Raw genomic sequence first — 20897 nt, 5'->3', positions numbered from 1 at the left:
AATACAAACAGTCAGATTCCTCTTTGCCGGTCAGAAAGGGAAGTCCATCTTATGTTAGAGCTGTAAAGACCTAACTTATAGATTGTCTAAGATGGGAACTTTAAGTAAGTAAAGACACTAATATCTCACTAGGCACAGATAAATAAAGATGCACCTGGAACCCAGGTAGGCGGCCTCTCACGTATATGAAATCGCTAGATTTCAGCATGATAAGATGGAAATAATATAGCAAAGAATACCAAACAGGATATGTAAGACCACAGCCCAGAGGCCATTTTGTTTAACCATATCAATTTACAGGGAAAGGCAGTGTCTCCCCCAGGATCACAGGAAAATAGGCAACAGAAAAGGAATTTGAACACAGATCATCTAATTTCAGAGATAGTGTTCTTTTCATCGTACTATGCTCTTGATTGAATTTGTTGAATACCAGGTAGGTAGGTAACCTTGGGCAAATAAATCATTTTTCCTCTTGGAGTCTTAGTTACCTCTCCTTTAAACTGAAGGGATTGCAGCAGATTGGCTAACATGACAGAGAAGGAAAATGACAAATACTGGAAGAAATGTGAAAAAAAATACACCATTAGTGGAATTGTGAGCTGGTTCTATCATTCTGAAGAGCAATTTGGAGCTATACCCAAAGAGCTATTAAACCCTTTGACCCAGGATGTGTATCTCAAAGAGATCATAAAAAAGGGGAAAGGACCCACATGTACAAAAATATCTATAGCAGCTCTTTTTGTGGTGACAAAGAATTGGAAAATGGGAGACTGCCCATTAACTGATGAATGGCTGCACAAGTTGCGGTATATGATTGTGCAGAATATTATTGTGCTATAAGAAAGAATGCTTTTAGAAAAACCTGGGAAGACTTAAACGAACTGATGCAAAGTGAAGTGAGCAGAATCAGAAGAACACTGTACACAGTAATGGCGATATCGTAATCAACACGATGATCCACAATTCCAAAGGACTTGTAATGAAAAATGTTATCACAGATAGAGAAGTGACCAATTCCGAGTGCAGACTGAAGCCTATTTTTTAAATCCTTATTTATCTTGTCCCCCGCCCAACTTTGAAATGTGGCTAATGTGAAATAGCTTTGGCATGACTTATGCAGTGCCTATGTAAGATGTATATAAAATATGACAAATATATGATACGTATGTGACCTACATCATATGCATAATGATTATGTTTGTTGCCTTTTCAATAGATAGCAGAGGAAGCAGAGGTAGGAAAGAGAATTTGAAGCTAAAATAAAAAACAGAAAATTAAATTAAATATTAAAATTTAGATGAAGGAAGGAAAGAATAAATGAATGGAAATATAAATGAATGGATGGATAAATAAATAAATGTGTGAATGAATGTATAAAGGAATAAATGAATGAACGGGTGTTAGGTATTCTCTGAGATCCCATAGTGAATAGAGCCAGAGAGACCTTCATTTGAATTCCACCTCCGACTCAAGGCTTGGTTTTCTCCTTCTAAAACGAGAGCTTTGGACCAGGTGGTCTTTCAGGTTCTTTCCAGTTTTAATCTCTGATTCAATAAGCCTTATAAATGTCAAATCAGGACGGCTTCTCATGAGCCAGAGTTCTGAACCGCTCTCTCTTCACCTTCCTAACCCTGGCCCTCGGGCGGGTGGGGAATAGAATCTCCTCCTTTCCTTTAAATGGCCATTCTCCCTCCAACAGGCGTTGTAGTGGAGTTAGGAGGACCTGAGTTCAAATCCAGCCTCAGACACTTTACCAGCTTTGTCTGCCTCCATTTCTCCATCTGTAAAATGGAAACAACGATAGCGCCTCCCTCCCAGGCCAGGTAAGATTCGTAAAGGCCTCCGCAGAGAGGAGGTTTATTAGGGATGCTTTTTCTCCGCCCACCCAGCCTGGCAGCTCCCGCTCCCGACAGGTCCCCGCAGGCTCACCAGTCGTTCTCCTGTTCAAAGTAGCAGATGGAAATGACGCGGGAGCCGCTGCCCACCGCGAACTTGTTCTCCTTGGGGGACCACCTGACGCAGCGGGCGGCCCGGTTGATCCTCAGGATGACCAGGGTGGGCTTCCAGACGTTCCCTTTCAGGGTCCACACGTAAGCGTTGCGATCTGTGCCACATGTGACGATGCGGTTGCTTTCAGGAGCCCAATCGATGCCTGCAGGCCGGGCGGGGAAGACAGTGGTCAGAAGGGGGGCGCAGTCCCCAGAGCTTCCTCCCACCGACCCCACCCCAGCAGGGGCTGGACAGCTCAGCTGCAATTCCAGAGCAATTCCAGCAGGGAGCGCTTTTACCCTTCCTTTCCTTATCAGACCTCCTTTCTTATACCGAGCTGAGACACCTCAGAAGCCATTTCATCCATCCCCTTTATTTTATAGCTGAAGACGCTAAGATTTTAAGTTAAGGTCACGCGGGTGAAAAAGGCCCCTTAACTTAGGGCCATGCAGACTCCCTTAAATTGACGGCTTCCTCCAGCACCGCTTTCTGCCGGCCCACCCCCTTCCCACTCCCTCCCCGCCCGTCCTCCCCGGGCCAACCCCGGGGGATAATGTAAAAGATTTAGGATTTTATCTCAGTACAGAGGTCCAGGTCCCTCCCTCAAAACCCGCCGGCTATAGAGAGTGAAATTCCCACCATGGCACTTGCTCCTTTGGGCATAAAAGAAGGCCCGTTAAAAGGCGGATGCCGCCTGAAAGGGCCGCCGATTCACTGCCATCCACTAATCCCCTTGTGTAAAACGTGTATGAGCCCAGCTAGGGCACCGAGCAGGGCCTTTGAACATGAATCATGGGTCTAGAAGGAGAATTACTGTTTTCGTTCAGTCATGGCTGACTTTTCATCTCCCCATTTGGAGTTTTCCGGGCAGAAATACCGGACTGCTTCGTCAGGTCCTTCTCCAGCTCGCTTTATAGATGAAGAAACCGAGGCAGACAGGGCTAAGTGACTTGTCCGTATCCCAGCTAGTGAGTGTCTGAGAGGCCTCTTGAAAAGGAATCTTCCCACGCCCACCCTGGGACGCTGACACTGACGCGGACCGCTAACTGACCGCAGCTATAGGGAAGGACACTCAGGACTGGGGAGGAAGGGAACCTGGGTGCCTGATGAAAGAGACACTAAGACAAAGTCACTTAGTCACTTGCTTCAAAAGTCTGCCACAGATAAAGCAGGCCCTGTTCCCAGAGGCGCAACATGATTCCAAGACCAGGCCCTCACCCTCTTTGCACAGAGGGGCTATGTTTCACTAAACCAAGAGATGAAGGTGAATAAAGATTCAAACAGTTCAATGAACTCTTGGGATAAAAGCTTTTTTTTTTTTTTTTTTCCAGCAAAGGTTATAATTATGATTTTTGCCTCCTCCCCACTCATGTCCCTGCTTTCTACAAACATTTCTACAAAGCATTTGTTTTCTCTGCCAGGAACTCTCAGCCTCAGCTCAGTGGGTCTCAGCGGCTCAGGGGGCCAAACCTGGGAACCAGGAAGGAGAGAGATGGGGAAGAATCAGTTCTTCCGGTCTGGGGTTTCTAAAAAGTTAAAGTCTTTGATAATACAAGTTTAAGGGACGGGTAACAATTTGCTGTGGACTATACACCTGCCCCTACCTTTGAGAGGTTGTACCAGATGATAGAATTTTAATTGGAAAGAAACTTAGTGATTTAATATAGCTCCCTCGTTTTAGAAAGGAAGAAACTAAGGCTCAGAGAGAAGTATTTTGCCTAAGGCCCTACAGAACAAGGATTCAAATCCAGGTCTTCTGATTTCTGGGCCATCACTCTGGCTATACCATCTTCCATAAGAGTGCATGTCATCCTAACATTCATTCTATGATTTTGTGGTTGAACACCACGGCCTTCATATGAATAAACAGAATTTTCTGTTGGTGCTACTACTTCGCTCTGCACACCCAGACCTTTATTCCTCATGAAACACCCAGGGGTGCGCACCCAAGCTCACCTGTCACTTGTCCGTTGTGCTCCTTAAGTTCGTGCACCTTTGTCCATTTGGTTCCATCCTTCTTATAAATGTGGACCTCATGGTTATTTGGACAGATGGCAATCTCTGTGGGATGATAAAGCAAGGTTACTCCTGCCACTAGTGGGGAAGGGAAGGGGGAAGAGAGGAAGAGAAAAGGGAGGAAAGGAGGAGGAGGGGGAGAAGGGAGGATTGGCAAAGAGAAGCCAGATTGGATTCAAGTTTTCTATGGAATGCAAGAAACCTGGATGAGAATAAATGGAAAACAAATTCAGCCTCAGGACCCCCACTCTGGAAAGCAGTCATTTGGCTCCCTTGTCTTCATAAGCATACACATGTATAAGCATTTTCAGGCCATAAATATGCACACAGACATGTATGATGACCCCTTATCCAAATGCAGAGAAAATAATGGAGGTAAATGTTTTGCTTGGCACAGTGTTGGTATTTAATAAATGCTTGTTTCTCCTCTGAGGTATCATCTCACACCCGTCAGATTAGCTAACATGACAGAAAAGGAAAATGACAAATGTTGGAAAGGATGTAGGAAAATAAACACACTAATGCAGTGTTGGAACAATTTGGAATCATGCTCAAAGGGCTATAAAACCAACTACTACATCTGTTTCTCAAAAGATCAAAGAAAAGAAAAAAAGATATATATGTACAAAAATATCTATAGCAGCTCTTTTTTGTGGCAAAAGAATTAGAAGCTAAGAAGAATGACTGAACAAGTTGTGTATGTTATACTAGAAAAATATGAGCCTCATCAGTAAATGGATACATACAGGAATAGTCAAACTACGTCTACTAAGTGTCAATATCAGGCAGCTGCTTCAAAGCCAAAGTGATGGGTGGATGTAAAGTGGTAAAATACTTGTGGTGTAATGCTATTGTGCTATAAAAAATGATGAGGAGAACAGTTTCAGAAAAACTTGGGAAGACATCTGCAAGGTGATTTAAGCAAAACCAGGAGAACATTGAATACCATAGCAGCAAAATTATAATGGCAATAATTGTGAAAGCCTTAACTCTGATCAAGACAATGATCCAAAACAATTCCAAAGGACTCACAAAGAAAAATGCTGTCTACATCCAGAGAGAACTGATAAACTCTGAGTCCTGAGACTGAAGCATACTTTTTCGTTTATTTTTCTTGCCAAAATGGCTAATATGGAAATATGTTTTGTATTACTTTACAGACATAATTGATATGTATATATATATATGGAGAGAGAGAGAGAGAGAGAGAAAGAGAGAGAGAGAGAGAGAGAGAGAGAGAGAGAGAGAGAGAGAGAGAGAGAGAGAAAGAGAGAGAGAGAGAGACACAGAGAGAGAGAGAGCTTGCCTTCTCAATGGAGAGGAGCTGAAGGGAGTAAGAGAATTAGGAACTCTATAGTTTTAAAAATAAATTTTAAATGCTTGTGTCCTTCCTTCCTTCCTTCCTTCCTTTCTTCTTCCTTTTTTCTTCCTTTCTTACTTCTCTCCCATTCTCCCTCTTCCACATACCCTATCCTGTGGGTGCTCTGCCCAAAGGAATATAAATTTTGATCACTGAAATCTTATAAGATATCTTGAAGTTTATAGGCGAGGTTTTCTTTTTAAGGACCATGGCTTAAACCCAGATCATTCTGGCTCTCATTGATTGACTAGCAATAAATAGATCTTAACCCAAGCCTCTATTGGCTCAGAGTGAGTATAAATAGCAATTGTTTCTGCTTTGGCCAGTACCCTGAGGGTCTTTCCATCCCAGATTTGGGTTTTTTTGGAACTGGATAAAAGGGGCCATTCTTTATCTCATTTCTTACTTAATTTTGATTACTGGATGGCTTTTTTTTTTTTTTTTCATTCAAACTGTGACCTGGGATAGTCCTTAGCTTAAAAAGATCAAGATCTCTCACTGCATCCAGGGCCACTTCCAGTCGTCCTGTTTTACATCTTACCACTGGAGCCAGATGGCTCTGAAGGAGAGAGTGAGGCTGGTAATTTTGTATAGCCCTATCTCACTTAAATCCAAATCACTTGCAAGTCATGATTTCACCTTCCAGATTATATGGTCTTCTTTGAGAATAAAGGGCAATATTGGGTCTTTATCCCAAAGAAATCATAAAAGAGGGGAAAGGACCCACATGTGCAAAAATATTTGTGGCAGCCTGTTAGGATTACAAGGTGCTAACTCAGGTTGTCTGAACAATTCTCTAGCTCAGAATTCACATCTTTAGTTCAAACCTTTAAAAGGAGTTTACACCTTTAGACTTCTGAAAAGGAGTTTACACATTTAAAGGAGTTTACACCCTTAAAAGGAGTAAGTTCATTGGCTGTAGGAGTTTAAGTTTTAAAGAACTGGAAAATGAATGGATGACCATCAGTTGGAGAATGGCTGAATAAGTTATGGTGTTTGAATGTAATGGAATATTATTGGGTTTTTGTTTGTTTGTTTTTTGCTAGGGCAAGTGAGGTTAAGTGACTTGCCCAGGGTCACACAGCTAGGAAGTGTTAAGTGTCTGAGGACAGATGTGAACTCAGGTCCTCCTGATTTCAGGGCTGGTGCTCTATCCACTGCGCCACCTAGTTGCCTCCAAATATTATTGTTCTTTAAGAAATGAGCAGACTGATTTCAGAAGAGCCTGGAAAGATTTACCTATACTGATGCTGAGTAAAATGAGCAGAACCAAGAGAACATTCTACACAGCAACAACAAAATTGTATGATAGTCAACTGTGATAGACTTGACTTTTCTCAACAATGTGGTGATTCAAGGCAATTCCAATAAACCTGGGATAGAAAATTCCATTTACATCCAGAGAGAACTATGGAGACTGAATGTAGATCAAAGCATAGTATTTTCACCTTTGTTATTGTTGTTGATTTGCTTGTTGTTATTTTTTTTCCTTTTTCATGGTTTTTCTCCTTTTGATCTGATTTTTTTGTACCACATGACAAATATGGAAATATGTTTAAAAGGACTGCACATACTTAACCGATATCAGATTATTTGCTGTCTTGGGGAGGGAAGAGATAAAAGAAGGAGGGAGAAAAATTTGGAACACAAAGTATTATAAAAATTAATCTCTACATGTATTTGGAAAAATAAAATGCTACTTTGAAAAGAGAGAGAATGAAGGAAAAATAACAACAAATCTTCCTTCTTACCTTTTCCCCCTTCTTTGCACATAATGAGTACTGTTACCCCTTTGCAAAAGACTTATATCACAGAATGTCAGAATTGGAAGGGACTGAAGAGATCATCTGGTTTGTCTAATTTTATAAAACAAGCTCTAAAATTCAGTGACTCTTGGACAAAGAAGCTGGCTTCACTTGTATGAGCAAAATAAGTTCAGAAAGGGAAAAACAGTACTTGGAGAAGGGAAAATCCTGAGGGGTAAAAAATAAAAAGATAGATCTCTCCAATGCCAGAGTTTCCTATGTTTCTACGAGGGAAACCCTCTTAACCTTGGCAATAAGGGAAATAATTTGCAAAATATTGCCAAGTATTTCAAAGAACATAGGGAGAAGCCAGGAGTATCTTTACTGATACCTGGTACAAGTTGTGAAAACAAGGTCTTTGGCAGAGACATGGAGGATCATGGGAGTGGAATGTTGCATGTGCTGCCAGATGAGATCATTTTAGCTTGTTTTGCTGAACTTCCTTTGTTTCTAGGGGGCTTTGCTGGTGGTGGTGATGGGTGTATATCAGAAAATGAATAATGTTTTTCATTTCATTTCATAAGATCATAGATTTCAAGTTGGAATAGCTCTTGGAAATTATCTTTCCAAATCCCTAATTTGTGGATGAGGAAAGTAAACACCAGTGAGATAAAGTCACTTGCTCTAGGTCATATAATAGGTAGAAGAATTGGAACTTGAACCTAGATCTTAGGATTTTAACAACTTCAAATTCCAGCTATAGCATGCTGCCTTCTCAATAGGTGTTTGGACAGAGCAGGGTTTGAGAAAACCAGTTGGGCTACTGTATTTCAAGAATGACATAATGATTATGTGGGGACCTGTAGGAAAAACAGCAGAATGAAGATGGAGGAAAATGTGTATGGGAGAAATATTTAAAACAATCATGACATCCCATGTCATGTCAAGGATTAGCTCAGCAGTCCTATACAGGAACTCAAAAGTGATCTTCCTCTTGCAGATATCAATAAATTTTTTTAAAATTTAAAAAAAAAAAGGAAAACAAGGACTACCCAAAGCTACTTATTTTTGTCCAATAGACAGCTCAGATCAAGTTCAGTTGGTTATCCCAGTGGAAGAAGCAGTGAGTGGCCAAGGGTTAAGAAAGAGGTAAATGGAGAATTCAGACTACATAGGGAAAACTATAACTTGAACCTCCTAGTTCAAGGGCAGAGATGGAAAAACTAAAGCTGAAATAGATGAAGTGATTTATAAGTAGTCATTCAATGGCTTTGTGGAAAAGATAATACTAGAACACAGGTCTACTGACTCTTTCCTAAATGTCATGACAACAAATTTTCCTAAATGTCATGACAACAAATGTCATCTAGGCCTTTGGAAAACAAGAAGACAACATCAGCTGGAATATGGCAGAGTAAGTTATGGTACATGGATATAATGGAATAGTATTGTTCTATAAGAAAAGCTGATTTCAGAGAGGTCTGGAGAGACTTACATGAACTGATACTGCAGAATCAGGGGAACATTGTACATAGTAACAGCAACATTATGTGATGATCAGCTATGCAATGATTCAAGACAATTCCAATAAATTTGGGATGGAAAATGCCATCTGCATCCACAGAGAGAACTATGGAGACTAAATGTGGATTGGAGCATATTTTCACCTTTTTTGTTTGTTTGTTTGTTTTTTCTTTCCCGTGTGTTTTTTTTTTTTTTTCCTTTAGGTCAGATTTTTCTTACACAACATGACAAATATGGAAATAAGTTTAAAAGCATTGAACATGTTTAACCTTTATAAGTTTGTTTGTTCTTGAAGAAGGGAGAGGGAAGGAGAAAAATTGGGAGCATAAAGTCTTACAAAAATGAATGTATTACATGTATTTGGAAAAATAAAATTCTGTTTAAAAAACAAACATATTTTAAAAATTTAACTTACATTAGATTTCTTGTTGTTTTAGGAAGAAGGCAAATAGAGAAGGTAGGGAAAATTATTAATACAGTCTTACAAAAATGAATTGTGAAAACTATCTTTACATGTATTTCAAAAAATAAAATACTGTGGGAAAAATATTTAATGAGAAGGGAAAATAATAGTAATAAAATTAAAAATAATAATAAAAAGTGAAGAAGGAGAAGAGGAGGAAAAGGAAAAGGAGGAAAGGAAGGAAAAGGAAAAGAAGGGGAGGAAGAGGAGAGCTATTTGCAAAACACTTCATATGTATAATCTCATTTGATCCTCTGGACAACCCAGCTAGATAGGTGCTATTATCATTCCAATTTTATAAAATAAGGTTGAGGTAAAGAGAAAAAAACTCATGTACCTCAACAACATATGTTGATTTGTAATATATCAGCAAATATCCTTTGTGAAAGGAACTAGGATTCCAAGAAAAATCATTTACAGACAGCCCACAGATAGTGTCACCAAGGTTCTCTAATTCTATTCATGGCATTAGAACTTTCTCTGATTATTCTGTGAATCTATATGCTTAATATATGCTTTATATACAAGACATCTCAAAAGATTTGGTGCAGGTTTGACTTTGAACACCTATACTAAGATTTTTGATCTATGAGAGCCTACTAAGAGAGAAAAAATACAAAGTTTCTGAGAAAGAATGAATCCTCCAGAAGTTAAGCTATCAGGGAATAAAGAAGGATGTCCATCCTTGGAGATTACAAAGACTCATAAGACAGTCCCCATCTTTAAAGAACTTACAGACTAGCTGGGGAGACAAGAAAGATGTAGGGGAATTCTTTATGACACCAAGAGAATCAGAAATCCTCTTGTACTTATTTATCTATATACTAGCTGCACACTTCTCCAAAATGATTCTAAGATCCTTGTCAAAAATTTTATTTTTTTGTTGTTTTCTTTTTAGCATCCTCAGAACCTACCATGGTTCCCAGAAGAAATAGGCTCATAATATGTATGTATGTTATTGAATAACAAGTTAAGGCAGTTTATGTTAAATGTCAAATTTATATAATAGGCAGTAGGAATCTAGGGGGCAGAGAGACACCATTGTGGATTGGGGGTGGGATAGGGGCGCAATTCAGGAAAGTTTCAAGGAAGAGGTGAGTATGAGCTGGGTCTTCAAATTTGGGTAGAATTTATATAGGCCAAGAGTGAGGAGAACCATCCTGAAGAGGTAAGGAAGGTAGGAGCAAAAGGCACCTCCCTTCCAGGGGATGATGTAGGATAGCTTGGTTTGGGCAGGGAGTTCGTATAAGGGAGTTCTCGCAGACAGAACAGGCCAGAAATAAATTGTGCTCAGTCTTCAATTAATAATGCTTGCTGGATTTAGAGGTGGAAGAGATTATTTAGTCCAATCCCTACTTTTTATTTACTTATTTGTTTGTTCTCTTGTCTATTTTTCCAACCTTTCCTTTGACTGGGTCCTAGAGAGTTAAATAACTTGCCTAAAATCAAAAAAGGGACCAAATAAAAGAGGTCCAATTTGAACTGAGGTTCCCTGACACCGGGGTTTTCCACTGCATCTTCACACAGCATCCCATAATCAGGAAGCAATGCAGAATAATGGGAGAAGCTCTGATTTGAAAAATAGTAATCCTAAACTCTATTTCTACATCAGTAATTAACTCATTAGGTGACTTTTTGCAAATCACCACCCCCCATCTGGGGGCCTCAGTTTCCTGCTCTGTCAAATAAGGGGAGTTGTATTAGAATGGCCTCCCAGCTCTATCTTTGTATAATTCTTTGGTTTTAGTCTCTAGATCAAAGGTTTTTAATCTTGGGCCAGTGAGCTTGGCTTTGTTGTTTGTAAATTTTGATTACTGTATTTCAATAGAATTGATTTCCTTTGTAATCCTCCATATTTCATTTTATGCATTAAACAACTTCTGAGAAGGTCAATAAGCTTCACATAACTAACAGAAGGGTTCACAAGACCAAAAGCATTAAGAATTCTTGCTCTAGATAATGAGGAGGCTTTGAAAGATGAATTCTGCTTCAGCTGCATCTCCTGGGAAGGCCCCCCTCCCCACTTTCCTCCTTCTTTGGTCCTCTCCTGCTGCTTTGAAGGCTTGGCTCCTAGAAGATGCCCACAGCAAGTGAATTGAATTGAATTGAGGGGAGCACTCACGGGTTCTGTCCTTGTTCCAGGCATGACAGCTGATGGGTTCAATCAGGAAACTGTGGTAAGCCATGGTGAGTTTTCCTGCAGTTCCAAAGGAAAAAAAGGAAGCTGTATTAGATCACTTTGTCTCCTTACCCCAAGTATTTTCTAAAAAGAACCTTCCATCAGTGCTGAAAAAGAGATTAATAAGAGTTAACCATTTACAGTCCTGGGCAGAAGGGCTTCACCAGAGCCCCAAATTATGCAACCCCTCACTCCTACCATGCCCCACCCCCTACAAACTCCCTACACTTTAGGTGGAGAAATAGATTTTTGTGACCAGTGGCTTCCTGGGATATATATTATCATCCATTGGGAAAGAACAGAAGGAAGCCTGTCCTCCTATTCTTCCCTTCCTCTTTTAACTTTATCCTTTAGAAGTGATATTTATGGTAATATGTTTTGCATGATGGAACATGTATAACCTATATCAAATTGCTTACTGTCCCAAGGAAGAGGGAGGTGAGAGGGAAAGAGAAAATTTGGACCTCAAAAAAAATTTTTTTAAGGGAACATGAAAAAATTGTCTTTACATGTAACTGGGAAAAAAATTTTTTTTATTTAAATAAATAAATAAACAAACAAATAAATTAGGATGTGATACTTCCAAAGCACACATTTTACCATATCACTCCCCTACTTAATAAACTTAATAAATTCTAAGATCAAATATTAACTCCTGTCTGGCACTTCAAGTTCCTTACTATCCAGCTCCAACCTACTTTCTAGACTTTTTAAAAAATAATCTTCATAGACTTCTTTCTACACAAACTAACCTACTTTCTGTACATACACACATACATACAGACACAGACACACACTACCTTGTATTGTCTTTGTATACATTCTGCATCTGCTTATGTACATGTAGTTCCCCCATATAATATAAGATTGTTAAGGACTGATTTATTTTTTGTTTTTAATATCCCTAATGCCTAAGCACAGTGGGCTAGGATCATGGAAAGATGCTTATTTCCTTCCTTTCTTCCCTTAATAAATGTTTACTGATTGAACTCAATTGTCTAAAATGCTTTATCTTGGCTCTGTTTATGTCTAAGCTAGCTGTCAGGGATGCCTTATATTAGGGCTTTTTTACCTGGGGTGAATGATTTCAGTGAGTCCATGAACATGTATGGGGAGAAAATTAAAATCTTTATTTTCATTAACTACTAGTTGAAATTTAACATCCCTAATTGTGGGCAAAAGAAATGATTCTGATGAAAGGATCCATGGGCTTCACCATATTGCCAAAAGTCCTTGATATAAAAAAAGAACTAAGAACCTTTCCCCTACATATTAGGCACTGGTGGAGGTGGGGGTGGGGAGGAGATGTGTTTGCTGATAATAAATGACCAACTTGGAAATAGTTTGTAATCCTATATCTCATCACAGCCTGGAGCAAAAGATTCCTTCTGGATGACAACAGTCTAGGAATAAAGAGAAAGTCCTGTTCTAGTGGCATTAGAAGCAGAAAGTGACTGCATTCCAAAGACCAGAGAGACAAAGGCTCTTTAATGGTGTCATGATTCCCCATAGCCCCTTATTGATGTCATCAAAGGCTTTGCTGGGGTATGAGGAGACAATATAAAAAAAATCAATTTAATTAATTAAAAGAAGGAAGTAAAGAAGGAAGGGGGAAGGAAAGAGTGTCCTCTCTCCCAGCACTCCATCCACTTAACACTCTCCTGCCCTTTTTCCTCCCACTTATCTTCCAACTACCTACCTAAATCCTCTGTCACATCCCAGAACTCACTCCTCTCCTAGAACATATAAGGTGCCTCCATCCCCCATCCCTTCCTAATTCTAACAACACAATCATTTTTAAACAAAAGCACTTCTGACTAAGCCTAGTGTGTGGGGAGGGGAAATCCAAGTAAGGAGAGTAGGGGAAAATAAAGGAAGCTTGACAACTGTCCAAAACAGGAAACTGGTTTAAAAAAAAAAAAAAAACTCAAGAAAACTAGGCCACACCTCCAGAAGAAACTATTAATCAGCAGGAAAGGGGGAGGGGGGGTGGGTTTTTCTAGGAGTGGTGGAGTAGAACATACAGTAGTCATTCAAATGCTGAATGTTCTAAAACTAAAGTTTTCTTGGGTAGGTTTAGTCCATTCTTTCTGGATATGACTAGATTCTATTTGAAGTGGAGTCTTCTGGAGGCAATGTCTCCCTTCACTCTCCCGAACTCATTTTATCTTTGAGTCATTTCAATCATCCCTGAATTTTCATGACCTCTTTGGGGGTTTTCTTGTGAAAGATACTGGAACAATCTGCCATTTCCTTTTCTAGCTCATTTTACAGATGAAAGAAATGAGGCAAAGAACGTTAAGTGAAATAAGGAAACAAGTCCAGAGACGGGAAATATCTGGTTCCAGACCTAGTCAGAACAGAGTATCATACTGTCCTAGTAGGTATTAGATAATTGCTTGTTCCCCCTTCCCCCCATCCTTGGAACTCTCTCCTCCTTACCCTAAGGACCTAAATTCCTTGTCTTCTTCCAAAACACAACTTAGAATCCCCTTCAGCAGGAGGCCTTTCCTGGTTCTTTTCACTTTTACTTGTCCATTTTTTTTTTTTTTTAACATTACCTTCCATTAGAACTGATACAGAATCAAGTGAGCAAAACTAGGAACACAATGTATATAGTAACAGAAACAATGTAAGGATGATCTGCTCTAAAAGACTTAGTAATTCTAATTGACCCAGGGACCAATTACAATGCCCAAAGACTCATGAAGCATGTTACCTACCTCCAAATAGAGAGATATTGGTGTTACTGCAGATTGAGACATATTCATTCTCTCTTTCTCTTTTCTTTCCTTCCTCTCTTCCTCCCTCCCTTCCTCCCTTCCTTCCTTCCTCCCTTCCTTCCTTCCTTCCTTCCTCCTTTCCTCTCTTCCTTCCTTCTTTCCTTCCTCCTTCCCTTCCTCCCTTCCTTCCTTCCTTCCTTCCTCCCTCCCTCCCTCCCTCCCTCCCTCCCTCCCTCCCTCCCTCCCTCCCTCCCTCCCTCCCTTCCTTCCTTCCTTCCTTCCTTCCTTCCTTCCTTCCTTCCTTCCTTCCTTCCTTCCTTCCTTCCTTCCATGTTTATCTTCCAGTCTTGCCACTGGACTCAAATGGCTTTGGAGGAGAAAGTGAAGTTAGTGACTTGTACAGACCTCCTCCACTTTAACCCAATTCACTTGCATGCCATGGCATCATGTCTCTGATGTCACAGTCATCATCAAAGACAAAAAATAAACAACAGTCTCTTTCCTTCACTCCTTCCTTTCTTTTTTCTTTCCTTCTTTCCTCTCTCTATATCCTTGATACAATATGGTTTGTAACTTTCTTGAATGGAAATCTTGATAAAATAAGGTTATTTGATTCAATTCAATTAGCATTTATTAACCAACCACTAGGTGCCATGCATCATGACTGGCACGGGGCAAGGGGAATAAAATAAAACTTTCTGCCTCAAGGATCATCCAATTTAATTCAATAAACATTTGCCGAGCACCTATTATTATGTGCTAGTACCATGCCTTCTTTCTACTGGAAGGAAGTAATGCCTACATAATAAGGACAAAATGCTGTATGCAGAAGTAAACAGAAAAGCAATAATGACCAATTCCAAGTGGTAGAAAATTGGGATAGCAAAATTTCAAAACAAATGCTTGATACTATATAAGAAAGGTCTTTTTTATTCTATTTTCTGTTCTTCTATAAGTGACAAATTTAATTTCTAACCCTCTATAGAATATTATGGGATTTGCACAGTTGGGCATTATACAAGTTAGACTATTAATCACCAGGAAACTTGGGGAAATTGTTTCCCCATGGGGACAGCATCTCTCAAAGGCCTGATCATTGTTTTGATCTCTTTAGTAGAATGAATAAGTTTCTTGTTGTCCTGACTGAACTCAAGTTGAAAGAGGGAATGGAATCTTCCTAGTGAAGGAATCTCTCTCTCTATCTTTCTTTTTAACCCTACTTTAGCACTTGAGACATAGCCAAGCCACTGAACAAACTTGCCTCCTCGCCTCTGTTCCTAGGGGTTAGGGATCTAAACCACACCAAGAGCTGTCCTCACTGATTGGCCCTTACCTGAGGGGGTAGTGGGAGGTGTGGAGGTGCTTTTGCCTCCTTCCTCCCTCCCACCTAAGCTCCCAGATTTATGGGAAAGGAAAGAACCGAGAGATGACCTCACTATTGATACTGATGGGGCAGAAGAAATGGAAGTTTTCAGAATTGCAGGTTTCTGTTTTCATACGTCTATAGCCTTTTTTGAAGATATATTAGGGGTCCAACTTCAGGTGATGTGACAGTAAGGAAGGGAATAAATATTAGGGAATGGAAAGAAGTAGTTTGTTGTATGAAGATAAGAAGGGGAAAAGAATAATTAGGTGTTGTGTAATTGTAAATATGAATCTTGGCTCTAGATAAGAAAAGAGAAAATGCATTTCCTTTATTTCCTTGTTAGGATGGGAGGGAGTACAAAATTGAACATATATTGTCAGATGTGGTCAATGCAATCCATGAATTTTATTTAATATTTTTTTTTTGCTATAAAAAAAGGTTCATTAGGTGGGAAAAGAAGATTGTATGATCAGAGATGATTGTGCTGGAAAATCATAAAACATCAAAAGATATAAATTTAAATTAATGATAATGGGGAGAAGAAAAGAGTGAGCCTAGAGCTTCTTATAAATACTAAGAGCCTGCTAGGGTTGCTTCATCAAGAAGTCTAATTTCAATTTCTCTTATAGTCTTATGGGCCAAGAAATGTCATAGACACATAGAGCCTTTCATCAACTGCCACAAAGCATTTGGATAAAATCCCTCAGAAATCTTCATAGATGAGATATTGTGATATGGACTGGATGATGAGCCCTGTTAGGGAGTTTCAGGACTAAGCACACCCAAAGACATATATTTAATGGATTGATATTAACCTGAAGTGTGTTCTCTAGATGAGCTATCAGGTTTTGACCTCAGTCCTGTACTGGTCAAAAAAATTTTTTTAAATCAAATGATTTTTCTTGCACAACATGAGAAATATGGAAATATGTTTGAAAGAATTGTGCATGTTTAACCTATATCAGATTGCTTTCTGTGTAGGGGAAGGGTAATCAAAGGAGAGAGGGAGAAAAATTTGGCACACAAAATCTTATAGAATTGAATATTGAAGAATATGTTTACATGTATTTTGAAAATAAAATATTATTGAGGAAAAAAAGAAATGAAATCAAAGACCAAGATGAAAGAATAGCTAGCAAGCTTATCGTCTTCACAGAAAATAAAATGCTGAAGTGAATAGCTAACTGGGATGTCAAACTCAGGATCTAAAAAGATATTAAGAGGTTAATATGAGAGATTGACTCTAATCAAATGAAATATAATAGTCTTATAATAAATAATAATAAATTATAATAATTATTATAAATAATAATAAATTATTATAATTATTATAAATAATAACAAATTATAATAATTATTATAAATAATAATAATAAAGTCTTATACTTGGGTTCAAAAATTCAATGACACCGGATAGGGAAAATATGATTATGTTCATATGAAAAAGATTTGAGTGTTTTAGTGAATTACAGAGTTAATATGAATCAACAACTTGACATGGCATACCCTTTTTGCTCCCTTTCCTTACTTTTGGATACCTTTTTATATGTTAATTTTCCTGTTAGAATGTAAATTCCTTGATGGCAGGCACTACTTTTATTTTTTTACTTACATTTGTATTCCTAGCCCTTAGCATAGTGCATTTATTATTTATTTATTTAATAAAAATTTATTTAATTATTTGATAAATGCTTGGCATTTATTTCCAATACTTGGAAAGTAATATGATCTTAAATTACATTAAAATAAGCAAAGTATGGAATGGAGAGGTGGATGTAATTTTATTGGCCCCAGCAAGTGTAACTAAGCACAATGGAAAGAAGTGGATTATACAGAAAAGAATATAGGAATTGGAGGCCCTGGTTAACAGCCTGACTGCCTCTTTCTACTTGTACAACCTCCAGCAATTCCCCAAACTTCTCTGGAGAGTTGAACAAGAATTGAAGTCCCTTCTATCTCTAACTCTATGACCCTCAATGATTGTAGGATTCCAAGTTACAAAAGGCATATTTCTTTTTGAAAGAAGGCAAAGTTCCCAAGTAAGTAGAACTATCTAAAAGCAGAATTGAATTCCCTTATACAGAGAGAGAACCTTGTCACTGGCTGGGTCTTCAAGTAGAGACTGGATGACCACTTGTCAGAGATTTGTAGACAAGATTCCAACTCAAGTAAGAATTAATATTTTATATAAAATAGATACTGAAATGTTGATTTTACTTAGTGTTTGTTATTTTGAATAAATAAATGCTTTTTTAAGCATTAGATAGATACCTCTAGGGTTCCTTCCAACTAAGATTCTATAATACTAAAATTGTGAAAATCAATCGTGTGGCATGAAAATAAACAGAAATAGAAGTTCATGTCTGTTGATATTAAGTTCATAGAAAGAAAAAAAAAGGAAAAATGTTTAAAAAGAGGGAAATCCAGGGATAGGAATCTAACAGGATCTCTATCCTCTGGCAAACATCTAGTTGGGACCAGCTTAAAAGTCCAAATCATTTCTAAATTGATCCCTCTCCAACATGTCTCCTTTCTTTCAGGGATAATGAATACAGATTGGAAAAGGAAACTAATTTGTAAAAGTTATGTTCCCCTCCTTTTCACAGATACCTTTAATTCCCTCTTGGTAGGAAATTTAGTGTGACTCCCTGCCATCCCCACCTCATACCTCACTACAACACACACACACACACACACACACATACACACACACATACACACACACATTTCCCCCATTAACATTTCAGAAAAACCAGCTTGCTCCCATTTTCTTCCCCAGCCGGATCTGGACCAGACGACTTTGCCTCTCATGCTTCACATTCCAGAAGCTCTGGCTTCTGCTGAACTCAATTTGGAGGAAGTGGCAGCTAATGGAGATTGGGAAGAGGCCACAACTACCCCAGGCCGGGGGCACATAAGGGAGCAGTTTGGCCCATCTGGAAGTTATTAAGGTTTCCCAACACCTATTGCTGACTTCAAACACTCCCACAGGGGAACTCCTCTTTTCTCTCAGCATGTTCCTCTCTCCCTGCCTCCTGTCTGGAAAAAAACTGCTCAGATATCTACCTACCTACTCAGTGTGATCTCTTCCCTTGGAAACGTTTCAATTGGGGAACATATAATGATGGGTTGGAATCAGCTCATACCAGCCAATCCTTAAATTTTCAATATATTTACACTTCAGAAATCTACAAATGCTACAGATTAGGACTTGATTTATTATTTTGTTGATAGTTCATAATTAAGAAAGTGATAGAGAAAATATTAGTAATGCAGATTAAATTTAAACTGTGTGTACAATTGGGAGTGAGGATAGAGAGAGAAACAATTGTTAAATATTTACCAGCACAGTGATAAACATAACTCCACGAGTAGAGAGGTACATAGAGAGGTACATAAATACAGAGAGAAAGAGACAGTCAGACAGAGACACAGAGACACACAGAGAGATTTATTAAGTATTTATTATGTGCCATTCACTGTGCTAAGTATTGAAATACAAATACAAGCAAGCAAGAGCTACTATAAAGGAACTTACATCTTAATGGCATATGAAGACTATACCAGGTAAAGATAGCAAGGAAGTTGGGTATGATTTGGATCGGCTCATTGTTGAAGAGAGCCACATAGACAATGTATATTAAATTGCTTGCCTTTCCAAGAAGAGAATATGAAACTCAAAATTTCTTTTAAAAGAATGTTAAACTTATTTGTTTATATATAATTGAAAAAAGAACTTAAATGCTAAAGTAATCATGTTAATAGTAAGAATCCAGACCAATTTCTCATCACTGGTCTCTCTACATGTTGCTAGAATTATTTTCTGCACATTCTCCCTAGTACTTGCCCCATAGGATTGATCCCCAGTTACAAGACCTGGAAAGGTCATTCTGAGTGGCATTTTCCACAGCAAAACTCAAGTATTTTCATTCGGCGCTTAAACCCAAAGTTAGTGCTTTTTCCATTTGTAATAAATTGACAAATTCACCTCCTTCACTGTGAACATAATGCTTCTATTGATGAACCTTAAAATCCCATAAGTTTCTTCAGAGGTCCTATCACTGTGTTGACTCACATAGAGCTTGCAGGCAAAAAATTCCAAGTCTCTCACAGGAACTGTTGCTATCCTGAATTTGGGCAGCTGATTTGGAGAACCCAGAAGATCTTCTCCCTGTAAGGATTCCTAAGCACTCCCTTCTTGGAACATCCTGCTGAGCTTAGGAGACATTGCTAAGAGCTGTGCTAATTCTTCTCCTTGCCTCACCAGAATCCTGAGACACTTGTGACTACCCTGGTCTCTGACCATCTGCTTCCATGTCTTTCCAAATGACTGTTCTGTCTGACCCTGGCTTCTCCAGATGCTTACTGACTATTTTTCCAGCTTTTAGCTGCCCTTGGACCACATTCTCACATACACTGACATGGGCAAGAAGGAAATTATGCAGATTTCCCTTCCTCTCTCAAGGAAGGTTGGGCAAGGGTAATGAATTCTATCTGTTAGTAAATCTTTACAGAGGAAGGATTCGCCTTTACAATTTTTTAGGAAAGAAAAAAGACATTCAAAGAGAAGAGATAATGTAGTGTATTATAGTGTAGAGGAGAAAGATATAGTCCCAGAGTCAGGAAGACTTTTTTTGAAAGTCCTAACTCTGAAATAAATGAGCTGTGAGACTCTGGGCAAAGTACTTAATCTTTCAGTGTCCTAGGAAACTCTCTAAGATTATAAATTATCAAATAAATGTAGCTTGCAGTAATAAAGAAAGCTTCTTCACCAAGAAGTCCCTACACCAATGTATTATATCTAGTTTTAAAGGGGGTTGGAACATATACAAAAATGTTGATAGCAGCTCCTTATGGTGGCAAAGAATTGGATATTGAGAGGGTGTCCATCAACTGGGGAATGATTAAATATGTTGTGATATATGAAAGTAATGGAATACTATTATGCTGTAAGAAATGATGAGCAGGATGCTTTTAAAAAATAACAACCTGAAAAGACTTACATGAATTGATGCTGAGTGAAATGAGCAGAACATTGTGCACCGTAACAGCTACACTGTACAGTGATCAACTTTGATTGACTTAGTTCTTCTCATCAATACAATTATCTAAGACAATTCCAAAAGACTGGTGATAGAAAATGCTATCCACATGTAGAGAAAGAACTATAGTCTGAATGCAGTTCGAAACATACTATTTTTTTTCATTTCTTTGTTTTGTTTTTCCTTTTTCTTGTTTTTTCCCCCTTTTGTTCTGATTTTTCTTTCACATGATTAATGTGTAGAGATGTTTTTTGTTTTTTGGTTTTGGTTTTGTTTTTTTTTTTTTTTTTCCTGAGGCTGGAGTTAAGTGACTTGCCCAGGGTCACACAGCTAGGAAGTGTTAAGTGTCTGAGATCAGATTTGAACTCAGGTCCTCCTGAATTCAGGGCTGGTGCTCTATCCACTGAGCCACCTAGCTGCCCCTGTAGAGATGTTTAATGTGATTGTACATATATAACTTATATCAGATTGCTTGCTATTTGGGGGAAGG

The 20897-nt window shown here is 38.6% G+C and overlaps 1 protein-coding gene across 3 annotated transcripts in view; it reads right to left on the bottom strand.

Annotated features, from left to right (window-relative positions):
• ARPC1B (actin related protein 2/3 complex subunit 1B) overlaps positions 1-20897 on the bottom strand; it is a 47366-nt gene that overhangs the window by 10000 nt on the left and 16469 nt on the right. For all 3 annotated transcript variants that reach the window (XM_074281257.1, XM_074281256.1, XM_074281255.1), the window contains 3 exons: positions 11220-11294; positions 3946-4050; positions 1930-2152 (listed from right to left, as the gene is read on the bottom strand). In XM_074281257.1, the coding sequence (XP_074137358.1) occupies positions 1930-2152; positions 3946-4050; positions 11220-11283 (392 nt within the window). In that variant the 5' untranslated portion in view covers positions 11284-11294. The remainder of the gene's footprint in view (positions 1-1929; positions 2153-3945; positions 4051-11219; positions 11295-20897) is intronic.

Source organism: Sminthopsis crassicaudata, chromosome 1, assembly GCF_048593235.1.
Source record: "Sminthopsis crassicaudata isolate SCR6 chromosome 1, ASM4859323v1, whole genome shotgun sequence".
NCBI lineage: Eukaryota > Metazoa > Chordata > Mammalia > Dasyuromorphia > Dasyuridae > Sminthopsis > Sminthopsis crassicaudata.
This window is presented reverse-complemented; position numbering and strand designations above follow the sequence as displayed.